The sequence below is a fragment of the Gambusia affinis genome, linkage group LG07, assembly GCF_019740435.1.
Source record: "Gambusia affinis linkage group LG07, SWU_Gaff_1.0, whole genome shotgun sequence".
NCBI classification, from domain to species: Eukaryota; Metazoa; Chordata; class Actinopteri; order Cyprinodontiformes; family Poeciliidae; genus Gambusia; species Gambusia affinis.
In genome coordinates this window covers 9,929,771-9,943,409 of record NC_057874.1, presented here as the reverse complement: position 1 = coordinate 9,943,409, position 13,639 = coordinate 9,929,771, and the positions used below count along the sequence as shown (strand labels likewise).

Below are 13,639 nucleotides of genomic sequence, written 5' to 3'. Positions count from 1 at the left end.
CCTTTTCTTTAACAGGAAGAGCTGGGGTCGTGCTTGGGGCCTCTTCTGCAGGTTTGTGCTTAAACAAGAATTGTTACAAGCAAAACCACAATATAGTTACTGTTTACAAATAAAATCAATGTTCAAACCACTGAGAAACATCAAGATTGATCGTTTCTGTTAACTCAAACAATGGAGGAGGTTTTACTCAAATTTTCATCAGGTGTTTATTATCCTGTTTTTAAAAAACAGACAGACAAGGTAAAATCCTCTAGGAATCTAGATTTTATACAAGATACTGTCAGAAGTCAATACAACCAGAACTAACATGAGCAACCTAGAACTACTGTTTTTTTGCCTGAGGTCAGTCTAACCTACAGAAAGTCTGTTCAGGCCAAACCAATTTCTGATTTGATTCAAATAATCAAATTCATTCCTCTCACAGATGAGAGGAATGAATTTATGAGACATAATGACTGCTTTAAAAAGTCAGGAATTATCAAACCACTCCTGAAATGGAACAATCTGGAAAAGTTGCTATAGGAGAAATTTAAGCAAATGTCCAACTTTCCATTCATCATCAAAGTTATTGAATAAGCTGATTAGCTTCTGATCAATGACCAATCACAGTCCGGTGCTTTCCTCTCACAGTGCTGCTGCTGTTGGACCTCAGTGAAAACACTGCTGACCGTGAATTATTGACGATCTATTGTTCTCAGTAGTCATTCTTTTCCAGTTCTTTTTGGTGACTATGGTACGATAGCTTCTAATAGATAGAAATGAAAATTATTTTAATCTTCTTATCCATTTCTTTCACAGGAGCTGCAGCATCTGGTTCCAGTTTTTCTCCTTATCCTGGTAGGTTAAGTACAGTATGCGAATGTCTAATCTTTTGCTTTTTCTCTCTTCTAAAGAGATCTTGTGTACAAAATGATGCAATAGATTATATTTAATGAGTAAGTATTTTTGTCTAAGATGTTTCACAGTTAGAATAAAACTATGTATCAACACAGTCCAAATATCATATTGCTGGCTTTCAGGTCAGCCTATTTGGGGTCAGGGGCAAGATCCTCTTAAACGGACCCCCGTTTACAGCACTTTGTGTCCAGTGGAAAATTAATTAACATATTTACCTTGTAAAGCAGATTATTGCTGCTTTCTGTCTCATTTTTTCTCATTCCAGTTTCTCTCTTACTTTCCTCTTCTCCTGTCGACTTCTTACTTTTGATTTTTTGTTTGTTTTCCTCCTTAAGTTTTCAATTGTATTTCTAACATTGGTTTTTAAATCAAAAAATTATGAAAAACTAATTATCTCTAAGAACCCTGCTTTACTTTAATACCATCTTCCTTTTCTTTAACAGGAAGAGCTGGGGTTGTGCTTGGGGCCTCTTCTGCAGGTTTGTGCTTAAACACGACGCATATTTAAGAATTGTTCCAAGCAAAACCACAATGTTGTTACTGTATACAAATAAAATAAATGTTCAAACCACTGAGAAACATCAAGATTGATCTTTTCTGTTAATCTAGACAACAGAATAGATTTCACTCAAATTATCATCTGGTGTTTATAATCCTGTTCTGAAAAAAACATACGGACAAGATAAAATCGTCAAGGAATCTTGATTTTATACAAGACACTGTCAGAAGTCATATTGTAAAATCTTAAAGGATGCACACAACCAGAACTAACATGAGCAAGTGTTGGCAACCTAGAACTACTTTTCTTTTTGTCTGAGATCAGTCTAACCTACAAAAAGTCTGGAAGAACAATCTGAAAACGTTTTTACTGGAGAATCAGCAAAGTGATTGCATAAGCTGTTTAGTTTCTGAGTAATGGCCAATCACTTTGACCTCTTTCAATCCAGAACTATCCTCCAACTGTGTCAAACCCACAGTGTTGGTACTGTTGGGCCTCAGTTCAGCATTTGGCTCTTTGTTACACTATATTGCCAAAAGTATTTGCTCCTAAATATTCCACAGTCAACTTACTGACCTTTTCTGTAATTGGGAGTAGATTCGATATCAGGATTTCCAACTTTGGCTGACCACCGGACGACACGCTTAATAGGTATGATTTTGATAAATGTCTGCAACTGAATTGGACATTTGGATTAAAGTTCAAGTATTTTTTTCATATATGTTTTACCACAACAAAAAGCATATTAGACCGTTGAAAAAATATGGTACTGATGTTTGAAAGAAATGGTAGAAACTAAAGCAACACAGTAAATGTACATAATGTAAATACTTTACTGTATTGCAACTTTGTTTGTGGCTGCTCCATTATTTTAAACACAATCTTTGTTGTTAATGCTAAAAACATTTTGTAAAGAAACTGCCAACTTTGGCATTTTTTGAAATTCATGTGTGCAACTTTTATTTTAAAAATGATGATTTTTACATATAAAAAAAATAAAAATTGTCTCTGTGTTGTTTTCCAGCAGGAGGATCAAGAGATCCAAGAAGACGATTGTCAGGAGGTAGTAAGAGTATAAGAAGATTTGTGACCTTAAATACAGGGAAATCCAGGCTCAAGGCACGAGACAGATAATCTGTGAAAAAGTCAAGCCTCTTCCCCTCCCTCCCAGTGCTTCTGTTGACATCTGCAGAAATTCACCTCTCCTAGTCAAAAACTGCCTTCAATTTCCACTGCTGCTTTTCCTGCTCTGTAGCAAAACATGACACAAAATAATCGCTACGAGCAAAAACACAAAATATTTTCACTCTTGACAGTCAAATCAATGTTGAAACTATACAACATCAATTTAACATTAATATTTTCCTGTTAACTCAACAACAGATAATATTTTACTCAAATTATCACCAGGTTTTTTATATTCTGCCTTGAAAAAAGTAAAACCATCAAGGAAGCTAAGATTTTTAGAAATGTCCAGATCAAGAAAACTTGATGGTAATGGAGAATAATTGAGGTGATTTAGTTAGTTTCCAGGTATCATTGTCTTTTAAATGCAACAGAACAACAAGCAGAAAAACACATGTAGCACCCCACTGCTCTGTCCGCTAGTAACTGGGACAGGAACTTAAACTCACTGGTGGGGTGGCTATTTGGGTTCGTTAAGTTCTGGTAGTTACCACGCAGGTTTACCAATTTTGAGTAATTCCTTACTCGTCCAATTACCTTACACTCCTTTTATGTAATATAAATAACTCCAGACAACCAGTTACCTGAACAGTTTCTTTTAATAGGAACTTTGAAAAAATAAAACCTTAGCTCCTCAAATCCCCAAATAATCAAAAAAAAAAAACTTAAACATAGAGCAAGGTCATTAATGTTTCCCTGAACAAAATAAAGCCGATAAGGCACTTTTTCTTTTCAATACCTTATGTTCTACTCACTTCCCCTTTGTGTTTTTAAAGAAACCCTTACTTCTTAACAGTTGTGTTACTTTAACCAGAATTCAGTTTTTGTTACCAATAGAACTCCATACATTTACCAAACATTTACAGTTCTAAAACACAATATCACACATGGGCCCATACTCTCACACACACACTCTGTCCGGTACCAGTTTAAGTTTTCGTTGCAGGCCTGATGAAGCTAGGGTGCGATGTCGCTACGACAATCCTCTTCTCCCCGTTTAAACAACAAACCAAATCAAACCTGCTCGCTCAGCCGACGTCCTCCTCGTCAAGGATGCTTCGCGAGTCCAATTTTTCTTTCAGAACTCCGCCACCCGAGTTGCAGGATTACTCCTCCGTCGCACTGAAATCAGGGCCGCCATGTTCCTCTCGCCACTTCGAATCAGCCGCAGTTTTCCGTCGATCAGCCGCAGTTTTCCTCCGAGCTTTTTACTGCTTAATACTTGAGCAGATATCCCACACACCGTGTGCAGGATTACTTGTTCAAAACACCTCCGAAAAATCCAGTTCCGTCTCCCACCTCAACCTCTGCAAACTTTAGCAGCGATCTCCATTAGCTTCTTCCTTCTTCTCTCTCCCGCGTCCTTCCTTCTTCTTCTTCCCATCATCCCATTGTTCCGTTTTTTTCTCTCTGTTGAGTTCACTTGTCCCTCGTTAACCTAAGCTACTTTCATAGATAGGATACTCAATACAGTCTTTACACAAATTAGATTCTTAATCAAACAACAATACACTCATGTAAATACACAAGTCATCTACAGAAAAGTTTTGGCTTTCTGTTTTTTCTTATCATTTCTCATGTTACTACAGTAACATCTTCCCTTATGTATATAATCACTCAGATTAAAAATATATAAAAACAATCATACACATTGCTCACTTATCCCTTTTTTTCTTGCATAAAACCAACCTTGTAAATATTTTGTAAATATTAAAGGCCTTAAGTGCATGGTTTTTAACCAGGGGCTACACACAGTCACATAAACATTTAAAATACATCTGCATGACATGGTAAAGACTGGATGTATTCTTTTATTATGTCCAGATAAGTAGCTGTAGATCAAGTGATGTCCCTCTACCGAGAGCATATTTTGTAACATGCAAAAAAATGTTGTCTTTCTCTGTAATTTTTCTTTTAACACTGTTTTTTTTCTTTAATGTCAGGTGTTGTTGCTGCTCCTATCATGCCTTCCATTATTTCCACTGACTCTGGTACGATCCTATCAAACACACAAGCTCTCTAAGCTAAACACAAATAAATGTTTTTAATTGTTTGTTCATAAAATCAGTATTAGACACAAAGACTTGAGGTGCTTTCTATTCATTCCAATTCTTAAAGATACAGTACGTAACTTTTATTAAAAAATATGTGTTTTTTCCATATTCACATTCAAAATGTCTTTGTTCTGACAACTTGACGTTAACCAACAACTCATGATCTGACATAAATTTGTCAGATCATACTTTAACAATTATGTTAAAGTATTACTGATTAAACTTTAACATAATTGTTAAAGTTTAATCAGTAATACTATTATAACAATTTTTTTCAGAATAATATATTAAACTTGTATTAAAAATGTTAGGATTTACCGAATGACACTTTTTATGACAGCAGTCATGAATAGTGTAATTCGTGTTATGACATGACAGTCTTATTCACAACCCATCAAATAAATTGTTACCGAATATTACATTATTTTGGCTTTCAACAAATATAAATCTTTTTCCTTTAGGGTTGGCCACAGCAGGTCATCTGTTCCCAACTCATCCTGTCTTCACTGACGTCTCTCATACCACTTTCCTTACTGTCTCACATCCATAACTCTCTTCTTAGGTCCACATCTTGACCACCTGATTGGCATTTCCCTCCTCAGCGTCTCTCTACTGTTAAATTCACCACTTTCTGTGCATGTCCAAACCATCTGAGGCTGGGTTCTCTGACTTTATCACATCTAACATGAACTGTTCCTCTGTTGCATTCATTCCTCGTCTTATCCAGCCTTGTCATTCCCAAAGAAGACTTCAACATCTTCCTCTGTGCTACCTGTCTCTGTTTCCAGTCTCTTTGTCATTGCCATTGTCTCTAAACCAAACAACATCGCTGGACTCACCACCATCTTGTACGCCTTTTCGTTCATTCTCAACTATTTTTATCACACATCACATCTATCACTTTTCTCTATCTGCTGCTGCAACCTGCTTGGATACGTTTCATCACTTTTCCAGACTTGCTTTTGCTCTGGACTATATACCATAAGTGCTGCTTTCTCTAAATTCATAAAAACACAAAGCAGCTCCGCCCTCTTACATTATCTGTTCTTCTCTATTAAAACAAAGACTGCATCTGTAGAGCATTTTATTGGCATGAGACCAGATGCTCACTTCTTACCTCAGTCTGCTTCAACATCTCTTTCCCACAACTTCATTGAATGATCCCTTACCTTTATTCCTCTGTAGTTGCCACAACTTTGTTGTTCTTTATTATTCTTCAAAATTGACATTAGCATACTTCTCCTCCACTCTTCTGGCATTTTCTATCAAGAAATATAAATAATTTTGGTAATCCTAACTCACTTAAAATTGGAAGCGTGAAGTCTGGATTAACATCAAACAATGAGAATGTGATATGTTTTCTGTATACAACTGGTTTCATTTATTATTATTATTATTATTATTATTATTATTATTATTATTATTATTATTATTATTATTATTATTATTATTATTATTATTATTATTATTATTATTAATTTGACTGAATAATGTACCTTTTAATACTTTATACTGGTTTTAATTTCATTTGTCTGTGTAAAACAGTACATTTCAGAAACATTTATTTTAGTTTTTTTTTTTTTTTACAAAACTTTATAGATCCACAAGGACTGTGCATTATTTTTGATGTATTTATTTCTATAATAGGTTTTGGATTTTCCAGTTATGCTGGTTCTGCAGTTTCTGCTGGTATGGGTCCTCCGGGACATCCAGGTCCTCCTGGTTTTGGTCCTCCAGGTCCTCCTGGTTTTGGTCCTCCGGGTTCTCCTGGTTTTGGTCCTCCGGGTTCTCCTGGTTTTGGTCCTCCGGGTTCTCCTGGTTTTGGTCCTCCTGGTTTTGGTCCTCCTGGTTCTGGTCCTCCGGGTTCTCCTGGTTTTGGTCCTCCGGGTTCTCCTGGTTTTGGTCCTCCTGGTTTTGGTCCTCCTGGTTCTGGTCCTCCGGGTTCTCCTGGTTTTGGTCCTCCAAGTCCTCCTGGTTTTGGTCCTCCTGGTTTTATTCCTCCTGGTCCTCCTGGTTCTGGTCCTCCGGGTCTTCCTGGTGGGTATGGTATGAATGCCATGAAGTTAAAGAAATTCTATGTTCAACGTTATTTAGATAGTTATTTAATAGTTTCCAGCTAAAACAACAATAAAATCCTGACAGAAAATGCTAGAAAACCAAATCCCAACATGTGGAAGAAAAACAAGAAAACAGTTTGCTTCCAACTCTTTGATTTTTATCGTCACCAGGTCTTTAGGTTGAATTTCCTGGTTTTCCTAGTGGCCTGAATGTCATATATATTAGCTCTGTTTTAAACACCGAACAAAATGTTTTACATATTTACTGATAGACTTAACTTTAGCATCTGAAGTTGTATTTTCTGAACAGAAAAGTGTACCAATCAGACATACAAAAGGCAAATGATACTTTTCTTGTGTTGCAAGTTTTATGCATTTTTACAGAATTTCACTTTTAGGAACGTGATCAATGTACTGTGCACAAAATGACATTTACATTATGACATGTAGGAACATTCCTGTCATTATTTCCAAAGAACATATTGCTCCAAAACACCTTATCAATGTGTGTTACATTATGATGTAGATAATGGCATTCGGTATAGAGAAGCGGTTAAAAATATACTTATAGTCAGTTGTCCAAAAATAAGCATGTAGAAATAGTTTATGTGTAAGCTTGAGTGTGAATATGCTGAAATTACCTTTCAGCTTTTTGTTAAACTTCCACTACATGTAAGATGTCATAAACCTAAGTGAGGAAGTGGTAGAGCAACAGAAATGCAACACAAGTGTGAAGTGAAAGAAAGTAAATAAAAATAAATTGGCCAGAAAAAAGGTTGTGGAGATGCTTAAAGAAGGGTTAGGTCAGGGGTCTCAAACTCCAGTCCTCGAGGGCCGCAGTCCTGCAACTTTTAGATGTGCTTCTGCTGCACCACCTGAATAGAATAATTAAGGCTCTGGAGAATTGATCTACACAAGGTGGAGGTGATTAAGCCATTTCACTCCAGTGTTTTGTACCTGAGACTCATCTAAAAACTGCAGGACTGCGGCCCTCAAGGCCTGGAGTTTGAGACCCCTGATTTAGGTTATAACACAATGTCTAAAGTTTGAGCTGTTGAACCAAGTGGAATTGGCAAAAAATTCACTCTAGACGTGCAAATCTAGTAGAAACATATTTTCAGATATCCTGGAAAAGCATCAACTTAGACAGAGCTAAATATGAAGGAGCATCCCAATTTCAGATTTGCAACACCACCAATAAATTGAAATAAATTAATAGAAAGTAATTTTTGAATTTTCTTTCACCTCACAGTCATGTATGAAGCTGTGAGAAATTATCACATCAGATCACAAAGCACCTTGAGGAATATGGTTGTAATGTGACAAAATGTGGAAAAGTTGGGGAAGCCCACAGTTTTGTTTAACGTTATCTCTGCCTCCCTATCAGTCCACATCAGTCACCGATTTCTGGTTAAAACTGAGAATCACTCTGCTTCCCTTTGCTTTGACGTGCCTGGATCTCATGTTCTTAAACTCCTTCATCATCCCAGCAAGAGTGAGTGTCATTTATTTTTGCCATCATGCAGTTGAAGAGTCGGTACTCAAACTGTTTTTCATCTTTAACCGTCTCTGAGGTTTGATTTTTCATTTAGTTGCTGGACTTGTGATTTAGTGTTAACTTTCAGGTTGTTTCTTTCAAATCAGGTCTGTACATAAATGGCGAGCTTAATCCAGTGACAAATGGGGGCTTCAAAAAAATTTTCATCCAAGTTCAAAATGACCATTATGTTGACATCGGCCCCGAGGGAACCAGGGTCCTGCAGGGAACCTCTATGACCCGGCTTGATGTACAGAATCCCATCCAAGCTGGAAGGTGACCATGAATTGTGATTATTGTAAAAATTTACAAGTTTAAATGTTTTCAGAGCCACAACTTGTGGCGTCCTTGAAGTTAGCACAGCATTGTTTATGACTGACTCTGATCTTATTACTAGCCAAAAACTCAACAATTGAATACTCTATTTCAGCTAATTATGTATATATTTTTATTGTCTTTTATTTTATTGTTATTTAGCCCAGATTGGTCCAACTTACTGGTTATTAGCTGAAGCATCGGAACTTAATTTGGTAGAGTGGCCTAACTAAGATCCTAAATTAACATGTTTGTTATAATACAGGACGTAGCTGGAAATGTCTCAGTCAAAGCGGAATCCCTTAACATGAGGTGAGAAAAAGGACGAGAAGTGAGCAGGGCGAATAATAAGAATAATGCTGCAGGATGAAATCAGTGAAGGATTTCTCTGGTTTTTGAAGATGATTTGTTAGGAACCAGGGACGAGAGAGCAGTCCAAGTGTTGGACTAAACACTAAACAGTCTAGCATCGGCGGGTGGAGGACTAGAGGAAATGAGGAGCTTTATATTTTTGCATGAGGAGGTTTGACTGACAAACTAAGAGGTGTCATAAGGAGAAAGAGCTAGGAAGTAACATAGAGCCAGATTACAAGGTTAGCATAAGACTAGGAGGAACACTAGCACACTCTACAAAGAGACACAGCTGACTAAATACCACTTTGTTTGCATTCAGGTGCTGAATGACTGGCAACCAGCTCCTCTTAAGCTCCTGTTGAAGGACTGGTTAGAAGCAGCTAATCACTGCTCAGCCCTGCCACAGAAACACAACACATGCAGCCAGATCCCTGACATTCAGATAATAAATAATTCTTCTACAGAATTATTTGATATATACAAAGATATTAAGACCCCAGCAGTCAAAATGCAATTAAAAACTATTTTACATTTTATGTCTCTCTGAGCAAGCTCTCTGTTGCTTTGTGTTTTTGTCATGGATAAGAATCATGCTTGCAGCTTTATCAGATAATCTTAATTCATTTATCTATATTGTTCTCAACTATAAATTTAAAGCAATAAAGTTTTTATTGGTAATTCTGATTTAAAAATAAGATAAAGTACAAGAGATTAATAACCCTCATCAAACTAAACTATGAATGAACTCTTGCTGTTACACATGAAACTTACATAACCACATTTCCATACCAGACAAAATAAAAATCTTCTTTCATTGGTTGCAATATTTCATATGGGTTATATGGAAAGCATGCATGCCTCTGGTTTCATCCGTACTTTGACTGAGGCAGAACTGTCTTGGGACTGAAGGTGTAGGAAGGAAAAGCACCCAAACGTTTTTGTCTTCTAGTCTTACAGTGACTGCTCGAGGTCAAGAAACAGATGTTTTAGGAGAAGACTTGCACATGGTTGTCTTAGTTCATCAGAGGGACGGCAACAAATTCCTTTGGCCTGTTTTAAAAAAGAGACCGTCTGCCAGCAACGTTGATGGGATTCTAGGTGAGTATGTTTACCCTTCTGTGTCAAATACAGATTTTTCTTTTGCTTAATTTTTTTTTTTTTCAGCAGCTTTATTTTATAAATGTTTCCTGCCATTTGGCTCTTTGAAATTACACCCCTGTAAATTTTTCATGATGCTTAAAGTGCCAAAGTTTTGACAATCTTGTGTTGTTTTTGTTCTGGTTTTTGTAGCTTCAACTCCAGCTAATTTTACGTTGGTACCACAATCATACCTAACAATACTGAAGATCCCAGGCAGACTTGATAGTGCAGTGTACAGGTAAGTTTTTTTTTGTTGTATTTTTTAAATTTATCTTTTAGACTGTGTTTAAACTCCTGTTTTGTTTTTCAGTTCATCTGCCATTGACTACAGTGTGACCTCTCCTGTGACAGTGCAGTGCTGGTTCACAATGAATCCCCTTATCCTTGGAAAACCTCTGTATCTTTATGTTGTATAACTGTTCAGTGGATGATTTCAATTCAAATCAGCTTGTTTTATTAAATAATGTTGAAAATTATTTTAGAAATAACCAAGGTGTGAAGTAAAAAGCACCTAAAACATATCTATTTTCGTTTTTTCTTGGTCAGACAGTGCAATTAAGAATAATGAACACATTTGTGTTTTTATTTACCCTATAAAGGACGAAAAGAAATGCAAACATCAACAACTTTCTAAAAAAATTACTTCATGTAAAGGTTGATCGGGTCTGGTGGTGTGAGGTCTGGTGACAATCCAACAGTGATAGTTATCCTTTGATAGTTTGATATCCTGTAATGATGTTTCAGCCTCTTATTTTGAAGTACGAAAGGAAGTAGTTCTTAATTTGCTGTTTAATGCTGAAAGAATCCACTAAGTAAGAATTTTTACTAATTGGCAATCAGCAGGTTTCATTCATTTATTTGAAATGATCTGTAAAGAAAAACTAAACAGAGAGAGAAAAGTCATAAGGATTTGTTGACTGTGAGATAATGTGCCTGGCTAACCAATAAAGATGCTAAAATCAGCTTTTGTTTCAAAGGTTCTTCAAGTTCTTAAAGGTTGTTTCTTTTACAAGTCTTAAATGCATTTGATAATCAGTTCAAAATCTGTAATTCTCACACATACAAAATAAGACCTTGATAAGTCAGAACATAAAAACAGTTCACAACTGAAGACACTTTTGTTCTCTGATCTGTTTATGTAGATTTTTTTTGGCATCACAACTTGATATTTTGATGAGCTTGACATCTGCTTTATTAAATGGGAAAAATTATTTTATTGTGTGAGTCTAAGTCATTTTTAACACACTTTGTTCATGTTTGGTGGAACAAAACAAATATGGTTATTATGGTAGGTCATTAAACTATTGACAAATCGAAACCACTGACCCGACAACATGAAATGGAGAATCTAAAATACTGGCTGATTAGGGCTTTCGTCCACATTTCTTTCTCTGGAACAGAAGATACAATCTCATGCATGAGATTAAACATGAGATTGATGGAATTATTTGGGCTGAAAATAATAGTTACGTATAAGAAAAATGCCAAATTGTGAAGTCAGTGTGAAACCAAAGCATATGTAATTATTAAAAACGTATTTCTTTCATCTTGTCTTTACCTTCTCCTCCTGTAGGTGGCATCATGGCTCTGTTTAATATCACGGTGCTGACAGTGATGTTTAAACAGACAGACTGTTTATATATCACAGTATATAATGCCTTAATACAAGAATTAAATAATTTTATAAAAGTATATATAGTGGAGAGAAAATGAATAGATATTACTATATGCAACATATATTACAACATTATTATTGTGATAACCTATTTTTATATTTATATAAATTAAATATAAATTAAATAAAAATAAACCTTTTTCCTCTTCAGTCAACAGAGTTCCATCATTTTGCCTCTTGATGACCATGTTTGAGTTTTGCACATTCATGCCCAGATTTGTGAATTTGAATTTTGACTTTTATTTGGTCCTTTAGTGCTGGAGGTTTTTTTTTTTTTCCCCACCAGGGTTTTTTTTGTGGGCTCTAGTTTCCCCCATGTGAAAGTAGGCCGACAGGAAAGGGGGAAGGAGAGGGGGAAAGACATGCGGCAAACGTCGGCCGGATCCGGGAATCGAACCCGCAGACTGAAGGCCTCCAAGCGTGGGTCGCGCTATCCCCTACGCCACCACAGCACGCCTGGTGCTGGAGTTTTTAATCGGCAGTGAACTGGATTTAGTAACAATCAGCGGTTTTAAAAGGATTGCAGTCCACGCTAGAACAAACCAACATGTTTAGATTGTCACAGAATTAACAGTATCCATTCACTGCTTGGAGGCAACCAGTTTGACTTTGTCAATTACTGTGCATGATCCTCATGTGAAGCTTTGTTTAGTCATTCAGCCGGGGGCACTCAGATGACACATGAACAGCAAACATTCCTTAACTCAAAAACAACCCTCAGCAGTATCTCTGACTACACAACATGACAGAGAAGCAACAAGTGTAACGCCTGAAAGGTCTTAATTTAAAACATCTATTGATTCAATTTTAAATCTTCCGAAATTCCAAAATCTTGTAAACGTTTCCACTGAATCTTGCACAACAAAGAAACACTCATAGACTGAAATGAGGCTTCTTACGTAAAATCTGACTGCACAGGTCTAAGCTGTAATTTAGTCTGGGAGAATGTGAAACATCCAGTCCAGTTACTGACATCAGTCACCACAGAGATTATTACTGCGAAAGAGGGTTGACTCACAGAAACCTTTGATCTCTCATTACACCAGCTAATAAAGCTTTTATTATGCTGAATTACCGTGACATTGAGGTGGCTCTGCCACCTGGTCAGGCCAACAGAACATTTGGACCCTGTGGATTATAATGGGTGGCCATTGTCCTATTTAGCTTGAAATCAAAAAAGTAATTAATGTTTTTTTTTGTTTTTGTTTTTGTTGGCACTTTCTGGTCATTTCTATGATGTCTGGTACAGGCTTTTCATTTCATGTTTATCCAAGAGTGTAAATGATTATTAAAGAACTATTTCAACAATATCAACCTTGTGCATTTCATGATATTTGCTACCAACTCCATGCTGCAGGAGATCTTGTTTCTGTTTACAGCCTAATAACCTAATAACAGAATTTGCTTGTGTTACCTCTTGCAGAAAGTGTAACTCCTGTCCATGTTTTTCATTGTTCACTGTAAGCAGCCATATACTAATTTCATGTTTTGTGTTGTTGTTGGACTGAATCCAGATTCCAGATTTGCAGATAATGAGGAAAATCAGTACCAAACTAAAGATAATAGAAAGATTTAGTTCCGATGTTTTGAACTTTGGTTTACTTTTGTCACTTTGGGTTTTAGATCATCTATTGGCTTGTTGTTGTTTTTTCAAAGATGTGTGACTTCTGTTTACTTTTGTGTTTCTTTTGTTTTCCTACCTCCTCAGGTTATGAGGATGTTTCTTGTTTCTATCCTGTTTCTTGTTTTAGCAATCAATCTATCTTTATTAATACATTTGCTAAAAAATGTTTGTTGAAGAAATACCAAGTAAGAAAGGCATTATTTGATGAGGAGAATTACTTTTGCATCTTTCACAAATTGTGCTTATGCCCTCAGTTTCAATGAAAGTATTACAGTATTATATTTTTTAATCAAGTAGCTATA

General features: G+C 36.2%; 1 protein-coding gene across 1 annotated transcript in view; it reads left to right on the top strand.

The window, feature by feature from the left end:
* Positions 1-11,249, top strand: part of LOC122833897 — a 31,458-nt gene extending 20,209 nt beyond the window's left edge. Inside the window, exons 37-48 of the mRNA XM_044121872.1 lie at positions 16-51; positions 799-837; positions 1,341-1,376; positions 1,994-2,047; positions 2,421-2,459; positions 4,525-4,572; positions 6,283-6,672; positions 8,080-8,187; positions 8,337-8,505; positions 9,848-9,996; positions 10,189-10,276; positions 10,349-11,249. Coding sequence (XP_043977807.1) covers positions 16-51; positions 799-837; positions 1,341-1,376; positions 1,994-2,047; positions 2,421-2,459; positions 4,525-4,572; positions 6,283-6,672; positions 8,080-8,187; positions 8,337-8,505; positions 9,848-9,996; positions 10,189-10,276; positions 10,349-10,454 — 1,262 coding nt within the window. The 3' untranslated portion in view covers positions 10,455-11,249. The remainder of the gene's footprint in view (positions 1-15; positions 52-798; positions 838-1,340; positions 1,377-1,993; positions 2,048-2,420; positions 2,460-4,524; positions 4,573-6,282; positions 6,673-8,079; positions 8,188-8,336; positions 8,506-9,847; positions 9,997-10,188; positions 10,277-10,348) is intronic.
* Positions 11,250-13,639: the final 2,390 nt, after the last annotated feature.